General features: G+C 39.4%; 2 protein-coding genes across 2 annotated transcripts; one reads left to right on the top strand and one right to left on the bottom strand.

Moving 5' to 3' along the window:
- Nucleotides 1–7568: 7568 nt before the first annotated feature.
- LOC100944761 (olfactory receptor 4C45) lies at nt 7569–8489 on the top strand. The gene has a single exon (XM_003781313.2). The coding sequence runs from the start codon at nt 7569–7571 to the stop codon at nt 8487–8489; it is 921 nt and encodes a 306-aa protein (XP_003781361.2).
- A 9624-nt stretch (nt 8490–18113) lies between these two features.
- LOC100940761 (olfactory receptor 4C3) lies at nt 18114–19103 on the bottom strand. Its single transcript, XM_012813232.1, has one exon. It carries the CDS (start codon nt 19053–19055, stop codon nt 18114–18116), a length of 942 nt encoding a protein of 313 aa, XP_012668686.1. The 5' UTR covers nt 19056–19103.

Raw genomic sequence — 19103 nt, 5'->3', positions numbered from 1 at the left:
AGAATATAAAAACAAAATCTATTTATATTTGAACAACATGTGTAACTAATGGAAAGAAATAATCCTGATCTTGAAGTCAGAATATGGGAGGTTAAGTATATTTTGTTCCTCTTGTTTTCTTTTCTTTTTTTTTTTTTCTTTGAGACAGAGTCTTACTCTGTTGCCCTGGGTAGAGTGCTGTGTCATCATAGCTCACAGCAACCTCAGGCTCTTAGACTTAAGCAATCCTTTTGTCTCAGCCTCCCAAGTAGCTCGGACTATAGCCACTCACTGCCCCACCCAGCTAGTTTTTCTATTTCTTTTTTTTAATATAGATGGGGGTCTTAAACTGGCTGGTCTTAAACTACTAAACTCAAGCAATCCACCTATCTTGGCCTCCCAGAATGCTAGGATTACAGGTGTGAGCCACTGCACCCGGCCTCCCCTTGTTTTCTAGAATCTTCAGTAATTCCTCTTTCATTAAAAAAAAAATCAATATTTAATTAAATAATGCCTAAAGTATCTTCCAATTAGAAATTGCCTGGCTTTCACAAATTATTGATCAAAGAGACATTACTAGGCAACACGAAAATGTCACAATTTATGAAAAATCCTTGAGTATATATATTTGATGGAACAATTCTCTGCAAAGTTTTGGGTATAGATTACATAACTAACAGATCACATAATTAAAATATATATATATATATATATTTTTTTTTTTTTTGAGACAGAGCCTCAAGCTGTTGCCCTGGGTAAAGTGCTGTGGCATCACAGCTCACAGCAACCTCCAACTCCTGGGTTCAAGCAAGTCTCCTGCCTCCACCTCCCAAGTAGCTAGGACTACAGGTGCCCACCAACACCCAGCTATTTTTTGGTTGCAGCCATCATTGTTGTTTGGCGGGCCAGGGCTGGATTCAAACCCGCCAGCTCAGGTGTATGTGGCTGGTGCTTTAGCTGTTTGAACCACAGGCGCTGAGCCATAATTAAAATATTTAAACAAAAAGTCCTAATAGCTAAGTATTTTGTTGAAAAGATATAGTTTTAATCCCAACTAATGAGATCAAGATGGATCTATTATTATGAGAGACAGAGATGAACCAGAAAATGTATGGGTTTGAGGAATAGGAGTGATTACAGCAAAATTCAACCAAAAGTAATGTTGCTATGTTGCACAACTCCAGGGGGCATCATTTACATTATAATTTTTTTATTAATTATTTTTTATTAAATCATAATTTTGTACATTGATGCTTTTATGGGGTTCAGGGTACTGCTTCAATATACGATGTGAAATGCTTACATTGAACTAAGTAACACATCCATCACAATTATACTCATTTTACATCATAATCTTAACTCATCCCAGAACTAATTATTTTCTCTGCTGAAAGCCAAAAAGAGATATAAAATTCTTCCTGGTACAGCCACAAACAAGCTTGGACCTAATTTCTCAGGAGATATTTTGTAGAGCACTTTCTTTCTGTCAAAAACATCCTATACATCATTTCACCTCCAAAATGGTTTTTATGAGATGGATTTGTTGCCTTAGCTAATAGGAACAAAAGTAGCTGACACAAAAGACAATTGATGCCTGAGTAGTCACGGCTGAAATTTTGCACATTCAAATTCGAGTAGAGAACTGCGACCCAGTACAGATCAATGAGATGGGAGTAATTTGAGATGTAGACAGTGCAATTCTAAGAAAAAGAACTCAAATTAAAAAAGAAGATCTAGATCAGGGCCAAACAGGGATCCTACAAATCTCAGTAACATCATTTCCGCCTTTATAAGAACTGAATTAACCTAAATGACTCCACACTCATGCCCATATCTTTTGTTAAATACACACAGGTGGCCATGAAGTTCATGTGCCATTTTTAAATGCACACTATTTTAAATTACCCACAAACTTGATGGCCACCCTGTATTACATACATATGTAATTTAATATTTAACAGTTTAATAAACAATTATTCCAAATGAGAGGTCAGTTTTCCTCAGTTGTGATCAACCCATCTGCTGATCACTAAAATCTATGTGCCCCCCACCATAATTTCCAACCCACTTATTTAAGACCAAGTTTGCAGAAGTGACATGTGTCACATTTAGTCATAACTATTTAGGAGCCAGTGTGCTACTCCCCAGCTTTCTTTTTTCCCTGCCTGGAGGACACATGTTGGGATGGGAGGGCCACACAGAGGAACCAATCTGGATTACTGAGTAACTGCTTAGAAAACAGATGCCCCCGAAGATAACCCAATACTCAGGGGCTTTTGTCTGAACAGGAAATAAAATTACATGTGTTAAACCTGCAGTCCCCAGCCCCTACGCTGCAGACCAGTACCAGACTGCGGCCTATTAGGAACCAGACAGCACAGTGGGAGGTGAGTCACAGATGAGCAAGCAAAGCTTCATCTGTATTTACAGCTGCTCCCCTGGCTCACATGGCCGCCTGAGTTCAATCTCCTGACAGATCAGTGGCAGTGTTAGCTTCTCATGGGAGCGTGAGCCCTACTATGAGTTCTGCATATGAGGGATCTAGCTCAGGGTTCCCACTGATTCTGCATTATGGTGAATTGAATAATGTAATTATATATTACAATGTAATTAATAGAGATAAAGTGCACAATAAGTGTCATGCTCTTGAATCATCTGAAACCACATCCCTCACCCTCTATCTGTGGAAAATTGTCTTCCATGAAACCAATCCCCAGTGCCAAAAAAGGCTGGGGACCACTGTTAAACCCCTGAGAGTTCAAAATTTATTTGTTACCACAGAAAAATGCAGCTTATCCTAATAACTAACCTTATCAAAGACAGAAGTATTGAGGAGAGACCACGTGAACATAACTCAGAAATTTTCTTCAGGTGCGAATAATGTAGAATGGGTAACTAGCAATCCTTGAAAAATCAAGTCTCAATAGAACTTTTTTCTGCTTTGGTGTAGCACACTATACTAACTGATGTGTTTAAATCCTCAATTTATACACTATCTTCTTTTTCCTTTTACCTAATAGGTAAGGCAATGCTGAGGAAAATTATACAATTGTACATGAAGGGATGCCAACAAAAATTATGAACTCTACTGGGAACTAGTCTTCAGATTGCTTCCTAAGCAAATGTCCTGGCTGCTATAGACAGGTCCATCCTCCTATGTTCTTCTCCAACTTTCCATCAATTCACTCTAACCTACATTCTAAATATTTTCCTTGAATCTCAAAAGAAGATTATGCTTTCTACTTGTCAGGAAAATAGAAACTAACACAGAATCAATCTCTCAGCCTTAAGCTCCTTTAATAATTATATCCAGTCTCTTACCAGACTACAGCAAGATAGTAGAATCAGATTTTCCAACTCCTGTCGCCCACAGAAACATCAATTTGAACAGTTACCCATGCATGAAAACATGTTTACAAGAGCTAAGGTAACCAGGTGAGATATTATAGCACCTGAGTGTAGCACAGAACTAAGAAAAGACATACTGAAGTGGGCAGGAGGGACACTGTCGCACAACCCCAACCCCAGGCAGGAGAGTGTGGAGAGAGAGCTCTACACAGAGGAAGGGGAGGAAAGTGCACTCTGGACTTCGACTTTGACTCCAACACTGATGCTCCAGTAAACCTCATGCTGGGACATGCCCCCCATGGTCCCAAGCTCCAGGACTGCACAGTAGATGTGGTCTCTGGCCCCACAACACTGCCAGGCAGACCCCAGCAGTGCCTGGCTTTAGGCCCACCCCAATGCCCACCCCAATGCCCACCCCAATGTGAAGCTGGCCCCTGCAGCCTTAGTCATAAGGCCAGCACCCACGGACCCAGATTCCAGGTAAAGTTCTTAGGCTCAGGCTCGGGGTTTACTCAGCACCAGACAAGTCCCACTAGCCTCAGTTTCCATAAAGAAACTGCAAATCAACAGCTCAGGGTGCCACAACTAAAGCAAACAGCCAGCCTACAGAATGGGAGAAGACATTTGCATGCTATGAATCTGACAAAAAACTGATAACTAGAATCTATAGGAAACTCAAATTCATCAACAAGAAAAGGACAAATAATGCCTTTTTTAAGTGGGCAAAAGTCTTGAACAGAAACCACTCTGAAGATGAGAGACAAATAGCTAACAAACACATGAAAAAAATGTTCATCATCCCTAATCATCAGACAAATGCATTCAAACCACTCTGAGATATTAACTAACTCCAGGGAGATTATACCACACCGCAACGTCCTGAATCTGCAGATGCTGGCGTGGATGTGGAGAGAAGGGAACACTTTTGCACTACTGGTGGGATTGCAAACTAAGACAACCTCTATGAAAAGAAGTATGAGGAATTCTCAAGGCACTAAAAGTCAACCGTCCATTTGATCCTGCAATCCCATTAGGAGGTATCTAACCAGAAGAACAAAAATCATTTTACCACAAGGACATTGCACCAGAATGTTTACTGCAGTTCAATACACAATTGTTAAAGTGTGGAAGCAACCCAAGTGCCCATCCACCCGTGAATACATTAACAAACTTTGGTGTGTATATATACCATGGAGTACTGGTCAGCCATAAGAAAAGATGGAGACTTCACATTTTCAGAGAGAAATAAATTCAAGTCTCTGAACTCTGGTCTTTGCCTAAATTCAGGCCATGCTCAACAATATCACAATTAGAAAAACAGTCCTACAATGAATGAAATCTTCCAAATAATATGACCTAAGTCTTAACCTAAACTATAACCATAGACCAATCTTTAACCCACACACGCCTGCATTTCTAAAACTAGCCACTAGTGATTCTTGTGAGCATCAAACGGGAGGAAGTAAAAGACCTTGACTGTTGCTTTGGTAAAGATTCCAAAAGGGCCAATTACTAATTCTCTGGGTACTAGAGAGGTCAATGCCTTGCCAAACCCTGCACTCCGTGAAAGTCTATTTAAACATTTCTCTAGAGCCCAGGAAGAAAGAGTTACAAGAAAGGGCCTGTGAGAAAGTGAAACAGCAGAGCTGTGCACCAGCAAGATGAAGACTTGTTTGAGAGATGCTATGCTTGAGTGTTGTGGGTTTCTAGGGAAACGGGATACAAAGGAAGACTTGAATCAGGAGTAAAAGGACTTTCTCTCTATGTTGTTACTCAACTCGTAAGAAACAAAGATTCAGCAAAAGTCTAATCCAGAGGACGTGATTCACTTATTCAGTTGCATAGACTAGCTTTTTAAGATTTGAAGAATTTTGCATTATTCCCATTGTTGTTCATTTGGATTGAATATAGTTCTAAGACATTCGAAAATACACACCCCTGCACACACATATGCATATTATTGGCTCATACTTTCATAGGAAATCAAGAAAGTGAGCGGAAATGAAGTCCTAGAAATATCAACACTGCCTGACGGAAACAGCTCATTTTCAAACTGACAATGGAAACCAAAATAAACTAAAATGTCCAAATTGGGAGAGTTGTCCAGCGAGGGAAGAGTTCCAGTGTCCCACATGTCAGCTCAGAGTCTTTTGTGGTTGTGTTTCCTGTGGCTGGAAAAGAAGAAAGTAAAGTGAAAGTGAAGAATCCCTCACCCTGTAGACCCAGGTCAGTGAAAACTCAATCTTTTTTCCCAAATTTTAAGCAGATTAACTTGATTTATCCCATTTGTTTTCACTGAAGTAATTTTTATATTTATTTTCCTTGAAGTTTCATATTTTGCCCTGAAAGTAAATCTGGACACAATGCCATAAAAATATCATAGAAAACATTGTCTGTAATGTTGCCAGAACAGGTGGTGTCAAGTACTACAAGTGCTTTTAAAACATCACAATTAACATTTATTTCTCACTAAATGCACTGATTCTGTAGTGGGTTGAAATTTCCTCCCTCTTGTTTGTTTGTGGTTTGAACACACCACCTCTGGCATATGGGGCCGGTGCCTTGCTCCTTTGAGCCACAGGTGCCACCCAGAAATTTCTTCCCTGTTGTCATGACTTGGTGCCACACCGATGTTACTATCTGTGATTTATATCAATTAAGAATAATTAACCACATACTCACCATCTACAGGAGCCGTGGATAGAGAGGAAATAACTCAGTGACTGAGCTTTCCTCAAAATCAAACGTATATTTCCTCACCTTTACTGAAATTGAGAGGTCATGATGATGACGAATTGTGTCCAGGAATGTTTGAGGGAAAATATGTGGTTATATTTTTCAGTTGGAATTGGGAAAAGGAGAAAAAGAGGAGGAATATTTTATGCTCTTTTCTTAACAACATATACTCGCTCTGGAAAATTCACATTCAGATCATTCAAATATATATATTCTTTATATTCAATATTTCCAGTTAGCAATGAAAAGTTTCAGTTACTTACCAGTTAGTAATAAAGTAATTGATTGGGGCCGATGCCCACAGCACAGTGGTTACAGCACCAGCCATATACATCATGGCTGGCGGGTTCGAACCTGGCCCGAGCCAGCTAACCAACAGTGACAACTTCAGTGAAAAAATAGCCAGGCATTGTGGTGGGCACCTGTAGTCCCAGCTACTTGGGAGGCTGAAGCAAGAGAATCGCTTAAGCCCAAGAGTTTGAGGTTGCTGTGAGCTGTGATGCCACATTACTCTACCCAGGGTGGTAAAGCGAGACTCTGTCTCAAAAAAAATAAAATAAATTGATAAAATTTATCTCCAAAGGGAAAATTTTATTATCTCAGATGACCCTAACATCTTTGCTTTGTCAATGGAAAACTCAAGGAAAGCATACTGACTCATTTAATTCCATTTGTAAAATGTGAGTGGGGAAATACATCTAGTCCACGGTATAATTCTATATGTGACCAGAGTCCAACTACAAGGAAAATTTGTGAAATATTGTGAACTTATAGGGGAACTTTGCACCATTTACATATCCACGTTCAAAGAGGCATGAAAGAAAGGGTCATATAGTGACAGACACACCCTCCAAGGCTATTGAATGAATTATGTTCAATGAGCTGTTATAGTTCCTTGGCATTTAGGAAAAAAAGCAACTCTGTCTGCAGCTCAGCCTCTATCTCTGTGTACATCTGCATTCATACACTAGAGAGGAATAACAGAACACAGAATACAGCTGGCCGAGATTTAGTAAGGCACATTAGGATGGGATCCATAGTTGACTTTATAATAGACTATTGTGTTCATATACCTATAAATAACCATAACGATGGACAAGTATAACTTCAACATAATTGTTTGTTGATGAAATTTGTCCCCAAACTGAAATAAAGCCATCTGTGAGACTTTAAGAGCCAGAAAGAAAGTTTAGAAGTCACCTTATATAAGCATGTAGCTTAATAACAACCCTTTGCTTTAATTGTGGTATTTGTAAAGGATTGTCACTATTCCATTAATACAAATTAAAGAGATTCTAATTTCTTTCTGTTCTTCTTTAGAACTCTGTAAAACACCAGAAGTGGGTGGAAGTGTAGCTCCATCAGTCCCAAAGGCCAGGACTAGAAAAGTGATGAAATATTTTACTATCAAATTTTTTTTAATCACCATTCAGAAATACTGTTTTTGTTTTTGTTTTTTTCAGATGAACCATATGCACACAACCCAAGCTAAATCAATGGAAAGGATGAACAACGTAACAGAATTCATCCTGCTGGGCCTGACTCACAATTCCCAACTGCAGAAATTCTTGTTTGTTGTGTTTTTAATCACCTACTTGATCACACTGTTGGGCAACCTGGTCATCTCAGTCACTATCTTTATCAGCCCAGCCCTGGGCTCGCCCATGTACTTCTTTCTGTCCTATTTGTCCATTATAGATGGCTTTTACTCTTCTTCCATAGCACCCAAAATGATCTTCGACTTGGTCTCTGAGAAGAGCACCATATCCTTCAACGGCTGCATGACTCAGCTCTTTGCTGAGCATTTCTTTGCTGCAGCTGAGATCATCTTGTTAATTGCCATGGCCTATGACCGCTACGTAGCCATCTGTAAGCCCTTGTACTACACGACCATCATGAGGCGACCTGTGTGTGGATTCTTAGTGGGGATGGCGGGGATTTTAGGGTTTGTTCATGGAGGGATTCAGATTTTGTTCATGGCCCAGTTACCGTTCTGCGGCCCCAATGTCATTGATCACTTTATGTGTGATTTAATGCCTCTGCTGGAGCTGGTCTGCACAGACACTCACACTCTGGGCCCCCTAATTGCTGCCAACAGTGGGTCGCTGTGTTTGCTCACTTTTTCCATGCTGGTGGCTTCCTATGTCATCATCCTGCGCTCCCTGAGGACTCACAGCTCTAAAGGCCGGCGCAAAGCCCTGTCTACTTGCGGCTCTCACATCACTGTTGTCATCTTATTCTTCATACCTTGTTCATACCTTTACCTAAGGCCCGTGACCTCCTTTCCCCCTGACAAAGCAGTGACTGTGTTTTGCACCTTAGTGACGCCTATGTTGAACCCTTTAATCTATACCCTTAGAAACGAAGAAGTGAAAAGTGTCATGAAGAAACTCTGGAGGCGAAGAACAAAAACTGATGATAAATAAATCTTGGGATTTGAGTATTTAGGCAAGAACGCCTAGTGATAGTTTATAAAGAGTCATCCTCCTTTTGACGGATTAAACTTGGGACAATAAATTATCCTGTCTTCACTGATTTTCATTAGGAACACACACAGTGGGCTGGGCTGACATACACATTAAGATACATAGGAAGTGCCGAGGGCCCATGATACTTTTAGGAGCCCCTGAAATGCTTAATTTCTTTAAATATGAAAGTAAAAATAAATGGAAGCTATGTCTAACTTGCATTATATTATCTTTATGCTAATGTACCAAATATAATTTTTAATATTTTGAGTAGGAAAGGTTCCAAAGAGGGCAAAAGTAACAAGGGCCCCAGAGGAATGCTGCTGTTCTGATTGTGTGTATGAAACAGATCATCAGCAATATTCTTCCCACCTTTCATACCCAGCACTCCAGCCAGAATAAAGTTTTCTTTTAAAAGAGGAAAAACAATAACATATGAAAAGACTATAAACAGTATGGAAAGAGTCTTCAAGAAGTACTTTCATGGGTGGTGCCTGTGGTTCAGTGAGTAGGGCGCTGGCCCCATATACTGGAGGTGGTGGGTTCAAACCCAACCCTGGCCAAAAACTGCAAAAAAAAAAAAAAAAGAAAGAAAGAAAGAAAAGAAAAAGAAATACTTTCATCAAAATACTCTTTTTTATCTTCCTAAGTTTGAGAGGTTTATAAATGTTCTCCTATAGCAACAATAGAAAATATTTCCTGGGTGGTGTCTGTGGCTCAAAAGGGTAGGGCACCAGTCCCATATGCCGGAGGTGGCAGGTTCAAACCTAGCCCTGGCCAAATCTGAAAAAAAAAAAGAAAATATTTTGTATACCACAATCCCCAAAAAAGAGCACATGTTCATGAAAACTTACTTTTAAAACAAATCTCCTCTCCACTATTCCCTCTAGCATACAATTATTTACAATTGAAAACAGAATTGGCTGGAGCAAAAGAACTGTAATTGATAAAGTCTGTGGAGTTAAGGCAGAAATTATCCATATGTCAAAGTCTAGTTTGAGATATCAACAAAGGAAAAGAAGGATCAAAACAAAACAGCTGTAATAGGAAATTACCAGTAATGTAAAAAAAAGTTTGTGTCATGAATGAGACGATTATCAAAAACATGGATCATAGTAAAGAATCCATACCATGAATATAATGAAACACTAAAGATTCAGAACTAGTCAGACGCTTTGAAGTTCGGGGTTAAACAGACCTGATTTCTCAGGGTTAAACAGACCTGATTTCTCATCTTGTCTCCAGCACTAATGAGCCTTATGAACGTAAGCAAGTTACTCCTCTCTGCCTGTTTCTTCAGCAGTAAAAGGAAAGTAATATTACATGCTTCTCTGAATTGTGATAATTAAATGATTTAAGTTAAAAGAGTCAGCTGAAAAACAGTGAAATTTGCGCAAACAGTGAACACCCTTCAAGGATGTCACCAGACTCTAAACTGTAGTCCTGACAGTTCCTGACAGAGATCAAGAACGTTGCTACTATTGTTCAATAGCCAAGGTCACAGCAGCGTAGATGTCTGTCTCAGCCTCACCACACTTCAAAAGAGGTCATAAGTGCTAACAATTAACCAGTATAGACAGTACAAACGTGTCCTAGAGCCAGTGACCAGCTCTTGGAAGTTAATCCTATTCTGGAATAAAATACCTTTAAGAATCTCTGCAGTTATAAATGAGAGGGCTGGTGGAAGCCACTCTGAAACGCCTGAGCACAACCAAGTTTAAAATCTCTCACAAATGAAGGGTCCCATCCCATTCCTGTCCTCTGGAAGAAAGAAGAGAAAGGAGAGATCAGAGCCAGGGACCATTTGATCTTCCTTTGTGCTGGGCTTCTGCTTTCTGTGGGAGAGCTCAGAAACATGCTGCGAAGACATTTCTAACCCACGGATTCCAACGTCACCTGAGGCTTGACATTTCCTTTGTTCTTGGACTCTACATCAGGACAGATCTCACATGCATCTTTTCTTAAAAAAAAAAAAGGGGGGGGGGAGGAAATTGCCATCATTTCCTATGAGTGTCTGTTTTATTAACACCTACAAGGAACAGTATGTTTTTAAGAAATCAGCTTTATCTTTTAAAAAACTATTTGAAGTTCCTAAGAAAAACAATGAGAAACAGGATCTTACAAAAATAAAAATGGTGATAGTGATGACGGTGATGACAGCTAATGTATACAGAGTACCCTCTGTGAATAAAGTCCTGACCTAAGCACTCACATTATATGTTTTATATGTCTTGGAGGAAGTGAATTTCTTTTTTTTTTTAATGTTTTATTCTGTTTAAATTAACAAATAAAATTGTAGGCCAGGCGCAGTGACTCATGATTGTAATCCCAACACTCTGGGAGGCCAAGGCGGGTGGATTGCTTGAGCTCAGGAGTTGGAGACCAGCCTGAGGAAGAGCAAGACCCCATCTATACTAAAATAGAAAATCTGGCTGGGTGTAGTGGCACATGTCTGTAGTCCCAAGTCCTAGTTGCGAGGCTGAGACAAGGGGATTGCTCAAGCCCAAGAATTTGAGGTTGCTGTGAGCTATGATGATGGCATAGCACTCTACCCAGGGTGACAGAGTGAGACCCAGTCTAAAAAAAAAAGATAAAAGAAATTATGGTAAGGCCAAGCGTGGTGCCACATCCCTATAATCCTAGCACTCTGAGAGGGTGAGGCGGGTGGATTACTTGAGCCTAGGAGTTAGAGACCATCCGGAGCAAAAGCAAGACCCCCATCTCTACGAAACACAGAAAAACTAACCAGACGTAGTGGCACACACCTATAGTCTCAGCTATTCCAGAGGCTGAGGCAAGAAAATTGCTCAAGCCCAAGAGTTTGAGGTGGCTATGAGCTATGACTCCATGGCACTACCCAGGGCAACAGAGTAAGACTCTGTCTCAAAAAAAAAAAAAAAATTCTTGTATCTATTGTACACAACATGATGTTTTAAAATGTGTCTGCATCACAGAATGGCTAAATTAAGCTTATTAACATATGCATTACCTCACATGGTTATCCTTTTTATGGTGAAAGTACTGAAAATTTTCTCTTTAAGCATTTTTTTAAATGTGATATATCATTAACTACCATCACCATGTACAATAGATCTCTTGAACATATTTCTCATATCTAACTCAATTTTGTATCCTTTGACCAACATCTCGGAGGCAGCAAATTTCTCACTTTATTATTTCTGTCTTCAATTTTTTTAAGCCTCCAACTGTGGAACTGACCTCTGTCTAAAACATTGTGCTATTTGAACATAGTGGTGACCCTACTCATAGGACAGTGTGAGCATCAGTAAAACGATGACAGTATTTATAATTGGGATATCTCTTTCTAATTTATTTGAGTGTTTACTGTGTGGGAGGTGCTTTATATTCTCTTTGATATTTAATTCTCACTACAGCCCTATATGCCCAATAATATTGATATTCCCATTTCATAGATTAGGAAATCAAGGGATGAAGAGGTTAATTGTATTGTTCAAGATTACTGAGCCAAAACTTAGATTAGACAGAATGTTAAGTCTGAACCTGTTCAACCAAAATGCATTCTGCTTTGCCAAATGCTATTCTACTTCCTTTTGATACAAATAAACATGTCAAATTCTTACATTTGTCTTACATTTCTTGCATTTTCTTTGGAATTATGTTCTTGAAATTCTTCGGCCTTCATTTTGTTAATAAATGTTATTGTGTAGATCTTTTTTTAACTTTTACAGGTGGGCTTGTTTGCACAGACAGGCCAGGCTAAAATTGCTATGTCAGCAAATACAAGTTAGTGACTTGTTGGTAGTTTTGATTCCATGTAATAGAAAATGGGCAAGAAACTTGAAGAGAAACTTCTCTGAAGAAGACAGGCACATGGCCTACAGACATATGAAAAAAATGCTCATCATCCTTAATCATCAGAGAAATGCAAATTAAAACTACTTTGAGATATCATCTAACTCCAGTAAGATTAGCCCATATCACAAAATCCCCAAACCAGAGATGCTGGCATGGATGTAGAGAAAAGGGAACACTTCTACACTGCTGGTGGGAATGCAAACTAATATGTTCCTTTTGGAAAGATGTTTGGAGAACACTTGGAGAACTAAAAATAGACTTGCCACTCGATCGTACAATTCCTCTACTAGGTATATACCCATAAGATCAAAAATCACATTACAACAAAGATATTTGCACCAGAATGTCTATTGAAGCCCAATTCATAATTGCTAAGTCATGGAAGAAGCCCAAGTGCCCATTGACCCATGAATGGATCAATAAATTGTGGTATATGTACACCATGGAATATTATGCAGCCTTAAAAAATATGGAGACTTTACCTCTTTCATGTTTACATGGATGGAACTGGAACATATTCTTAGCAAAGTATCTCAAGAATGGAAGTAAAAGTATCCAATGTACTCAGTCCTACTATGAAACTAATTTATAGCTTTCATATTAAAGCTCTAACCCAATTATAGCTCAAGAATATGGGCAGAAGGAAGGGGAGGGGAGAAGGGAGGATGGGTGGACGGAGGGTAATTGGTGGGACCACACCTATGGTGCATCTTACTAGGGTACATGTGAAACTTACTAAATGTAGAATATAAATGTCTTAACACAATAACAATGAAAATGCCATGAAGGCTATGTTAACCAGCTGGATGAAAATATTTCAAATTGTATAAAAACCAGCACATTGTACCCCATCATCGCATTAATGTACACAGTTATGATTTAAAAAAAAAAAAAAACTGACCAGAGCAGATTGGAAAGAAAATCAAACAAAAAAAAGAAAAAAAAAAGCAGCGTTGTCAGCAAGGGTACAGGGACTTCCTGGCACCAGGCAGGGCCATCCTCAGGAGGTCTTTGTTTTGCCTGCATATTAAAAAATAAAAAACACATTGACTGACTTTTAAATGTAAAAAATACATAAAATACAAACAAAAGGAAAACATACCATTTTTACCACCAATAAGCACCTATTGTTAAGTTTACCATATCTGGTTTTGTGAGCTTTTTTTGTTTTTAATTACATAAAATCATGTACAAATATATTGTACTTAGGAAATTAGGACATAGGGTGGGTGTGGTGGCTCACACCTCTACTGCCAGACTGTAGAGTGCCACAGTGAGAAGATTGTTTGAGGTCTGGAGTTTGAGACAAGCTTGGGCAACATAGTGAGACCTTCTCTCTACAAAAAATAGAAAAAGTAGCCAGCCTGTATGTAGTCCTAGCTGTTTGGGAGGTTGAAACTGGAGGGTGGCTTACGGCCAGGAGTTTGAGGTTGCAGTGGGCTGTGATGACACCACTGCACTCTCGTCTGGGCAACAGAGCCAGACCCTGTCTCAAACAAAAAAAAAATAATAATAAACAAATAAATAAATGAGGATATAAAAAATAAAAGTGAAAGACTCCTCTGTTCTTTTACTTCTCATGACAAAAAAACTATTATGAATCTGGCGGTATTCTCCCCATCCTTTTTGAAAACTAGCATCTGCCCTCCCATACACAAATACACTCACACACGCACACGTACCCAGAGAGAAAATATTGGTTTTAGTGGTTTCTACTAATGTTATCATACTAAATGCATCATTCTTCAACTTACTTTTTCACTCAGCATTACGTTTTCCAGACCAAGTTCTGTTGCTAAATATTAGGTCACTTCTTTTAGCTGCTGTGCAGTATCCATCGTATAAGACATAGGTGTTTCAGTGTTTCCCCACTTTATTGTTTCTGTTTCATTACAAGCAATCCTACAGTGAAGGTTTCTATAAATAAATGCCTTTAAGTGAACCAAATTATTTGGGGTGTTTTTGTTTTTGTTTTTTTGGCCAGGGCTGGGTTTGAATCCGCTACCTCCAGCATATGGGGCCGGCTGGTGCCCTACCCTTTTGAGCTACAGGCGCCGCCCTTGTTCGAACCTGTCAGCCCCAGTGTATGTGGCTGGCACCTGAGCTACAGGTGCCGAGCCTTCTAATAATTTTTTAAAGAGGAGTTTTTGAGTTTAGGACTTTTTTCCCATCTGGAATTTATTTTCTTAGTCCTGCAAAAGGGAAACCTAATTTTATTTTAAACCCCTCAGAAGCCTCCACATATTCTTACAGCACTGAGGAATCCAGACATCTCCTTTCCCAGTCCTACGTACCAAACCAGCCGCACCAAACCATGCACTGTGTTCAGAAAGCACATGGGATCCCCATGACTTGAATTCACTTCCCCTTCGAGTTTCTAGTTGATGTGTTGCATTTCTTTTACTCATATTTTAAAATGTAAGTAAACACATAGCCTCCTACATGCAGTGCTCTTGCTTACCTCGTGATGACACCCAGTTCACACACTATTGTCTCACTGATCACACTGTGAAATCATTTATTTGCACGCTGAGCCCTGACCCCTGACTCTGAAATGCCCCTTAGGATGACTGCTCTGCTTTTTTCTGCCTCTAAATGAAGAATGACCTTATTCTTTAAGAATCTTTTCTTCTGCCCCAGCTCCTGGCTAACTCTGACTCATCTACTAGGTCTTTTTTTTTTCCTAAGGACACAATCTTAGATGTATATAAATATTTGACTAAAAGGACATTTGTCTCGGTCTTAAATATAAAAGCAAAAACTAGAACCAATCTAAAATTCACCAACAGGGGTTCAATTAATAAATTTAGTAAGTCTATACAATAAACACCAAACAGCCAGAGTGATATCGCATTGTGGATATCAATGTCAGACATGATTTTTAGCAGGAAAATCAGATTAAACAAGTATAGAGATAGTACAGGTTTTTCATAGATCATATCCTTATGTCACACACATATGAAATGTGTACATATGATAGACTGTCTATAAAAAGAGAGAGGAAGAGGAGAAAGGGAACGAGGAGGAAGAATATCGCGAAGAGGAGGAAAAGAAGACGATGATGACTAGGAGAACGTCTATCAGAATGTTGATAGTGATTCTCTCTGGGTAATGGGCTTACAGGTACTGGATTTACATACACTTGTGTGTGCAAGATGTGCGTGTGGACACTGACCATCTTTATTTTCTCGTTTCCTAAATTTTCTAAAATACGTGTCATGGGGAAAGATATCTTACATGGTGTCTAAAATGATATACAACTACTTTTGTAAACAAGACTAGTAATAATTTTTTAGTTCTTTAGAAAAACTTCTGGCTCGGCGCCTGTGGCTCAAGTGGCTAAGGCTCCAGCCACATACACCTAAGGTGGCGGGTTCGAATCCAGCCCGGACCCGCCAAACAACAATGACGGCTGCAACCAAAAAAATAGCCGGGCGTTGTGGCGGGCGCCTGTGGTCCCAGCTACTTGGGAGGCGGAGGCAGGAGACTCGCTTGAGCCCAGGAGTTGGAGGTTGCTGTGAGCTGTGATGCTACAGCACTCTACCCAGGGGGATAGCCTGAGGCTCTGTCTCAAAAAAAAAAAAAAAAAAGAAAAACTTCTAGTATTTACCTATGTATTTAGTCCAGAAGGTTGAAATTTTTCAAAAAGAAGAACCGTTCCTAAGTGCGATGTCGTTAATCATCAATAAAAATGATTCAGTAAAATCAGTAAAAATGACTCAATAATCATCAATAAAAATGAAGGTACACTAGGATCAGTTCCTTAGGCTATTTGATATTTTAACTATCCTGAAAATCAGGGTACCTTTCAAATGCCAACTAAAATAAGTGTGCTTTTCTAGAAAGCTTCTTGAGATAAAATTATAACTAGCTGGCAAAAAGACTATCTTTTCGTCAGGCTGACCATGATTTCACATTTCTTGAGTTGATTAGCAAATAGGATTTATCATCTCACAGAAGAAATGAATGGGTGCATAATTAAAGGTCTCAATTATGCCTAGCTATTATTAATTAGCTTATTAAAATGTGATAAAGTGGAGAAAGCTATATTTCATCGACCTAAAAAGGCTGTGTCTGTTGTTTTTATTAGACACAGAGGCATGGGGGTGGTAAAACAAGACCAATTTATGGATAATCTTCCCAATTCATTGGAGACTAATATTTTCAGGATTAATTTTAAATATTTCTTCTTAGAGAAATTTCTTTTTGTATTAGTTTCTAGCTTGTTTTCTTCTTAACATAAAAAATAAGAATATTGCAACACGGTGAAGGTCGCGTCATTTGTGAAATGAAAGATAAGTTTATAAACCGGGGGAGCCTAGACCCTGAAAAGGGCGAAGCTTTGGAAGGGATATGGTGAGCATTTATGAAAGCAGGAAAAGGCAGGATGAGCACGGACACACATTTCAGATGTTAGAACACCAGAATTCTTTGAAGTTTGAAACAGAGTCAGGAAAACTAACACCATTTTGCATTACTTGACAAAAAAAAGCTAACCTACAGGCAGCATAATACTTCAAACCTAGTAGAAAAAGAAAAGCTAAGCAACCTCTTTAGGGAAGGTTGGGAAAGGTTTGAGGTAGACATAATAATATCGAACGAACATGCTGGGAGTTTGAACTTTACACGGCCGCAAGAATGGAAAAACCACCACCACGTGCTCTCAATGCTAAGTTGGAACTACTTGATGAACACTGAACATGCATGTATAGAAGTAAAACTCAAGGAAAATAAAACAGGTGGGGGGGAGGGGTAAATTCACAACTACTAGGTACAAAGCACACAATGCAGGTGAGGGGCACCCTTATAATTTTGACTCACTCTGTACAACGCAAATTCTGTCACCAAAACTTGTGTATTCCTGTAATATTCTGAAATGTTTAACAAAGAGCTTTGCATGGATTAGCTAATTTAATTCTTACAATAACACTTTGTGACATGTATTATCTTTGCCTTTTTCTCCCAGCTTTATTGGGATGACACCTTTCAAAAGAAGGCAATCCTGTCATTTGCAGCAGGTGACTGGCTGGGAAGGACATTACACTAAGGGAAGTAAGCCAGACACAGAAAAGACAAATACTGCATGATCTCACTTAGACGTGAAATCTAAAATGTCTTTACTTATATTTTAAAAATAGATATAAGAAAATTATAGAGTTTTCATCACTCACTCACGGTCATGCCACTAGTAAGCACAGGCAATAAGATTCAAACTCAGGGTGAACCGTCTGCAGAACCAAACTCTTCACCTCTCTGCTCTAATGTAGCAGCTACACTGCTGCCGTCATAAAGGACGATGAGAAGGAACGGAAGCCAGGCCTGGATGTGCACCAGGCTGCTGTCTATGGCTAAGCCTTAACTAATATTTTGCCTCACGTTTCTACAACTCAGTTATCACACAGACTCGAGTGATAGCAACATAGTTGCCATTTAATGATCCGAATGATGGATCAAAAATAGCAGCTTTGGTTTAAGCACTTAGAAACTAGATAAATTTGATTAATCAGCTAACCACATCAGGAGACAGAGTTTCCTCATTTATGAAATAGAAGTAATTATCATTCATGACATATATATTACATACAGTTGTTTTATTATCAAATTATGCAATTTGAATGAAAAACTAAATGATGATAAAAGCCTATGAAGATGAAAGGATGGATAAGATAGATGATAGATGGCAAGAAAAAACAAGATTTGCTCCACTTATGGAAAGTCATTTTTTATTTCTTGCTTTATTTCCCATCATCCACACGTATCATCTTGCTGTGTGAAGAGCCTTCTCATGGCCCTTTTTACCTCTTCATTTCTCAGGGTATAAATGAATGGATTCAGCATAGGTGTCAGGATACCATAAAATACTGCCATGTTTTTTTCTAAAGATAAAGTAGAAAACGGATTCATATATGTAAATATACAGGGCACGAAGAACAAGGCAACCACAGTGAAATGGGAGCCACAGGTGGAGAGGGCTTTGCGTCTCCCCTTTGCACTGTGGGACCTCAAGGACACCAAGATGACAACGTAGGAAGTAACCAGTATGAGGAAGTTTAACAGGCAGAGCACACCACTGTTGGCGACCACCAGCAGACCAATGACAAACGTATCCGTGCAGGCAAGTTCCAGCAAAGGGTACATGTCACAGACAAAGTGATCGATCACATTGGGCCCACAGAAGGGTAACTGGAGAACCAGAAGGAGCTGAACCAGTGAATGCAGGAAGCCCCCAAGCCAAGCCGCCCCCACCAGCATGGCGCAGAGACGCCTGGTCATGATGGTCGTGTAGTACAGGGGCTTGCAGATGGCCACGTAGCGATCATAGGCCATCACCGTGAGCAGGAGGATCTCAACACCTCCCAAAAAATGGGCTCCAAAGAGCTGAGCCAAGCAGCCCTCATAAGAGATTGCTCTCCCCTCATACAAGGAGTCAGCGATGAGTTTAGGGGCCATCGTGGAGGAATAACAGATATCAATAAAGGACAGGTTGGCCAGGAAAAAATACATAGGGGCAGCCAGAGCGGGGCTGGAGGTGACAGTGACCACAATGAGCATGTTGTCACAAATTGTGACCACATAGATCATCAAAAAGACCACAAAGAGAACTCTCTGTGCCTCTGGGTTCTGTGAGAGTCCAAGCATGAAAAATTCTGTGATATTTTGTGATATTTCCATAGATTCCAACGACATTGTAAATGCAGGCACAGTATTACCTACAAAATCAAAAATGGAACATAA

Source organism: Otolemur garnettii, unplaced genomic scaffold (assembly GCF_000181295.1).
Source record: "Otolemur garnettii isolate 467f Iridium unplaced genomic scaffold, OtoGar3 scaffold00001, whole genome shotgun sequence".
NCBI lineage: Eukaryota > Metazoa > Chordata > Mammalia > Primates > Galagidae > Otolemur > Otolemur garnettii.
This window is presented reverse-complemented; position numbering and strand designations above follow the sequence as displayed.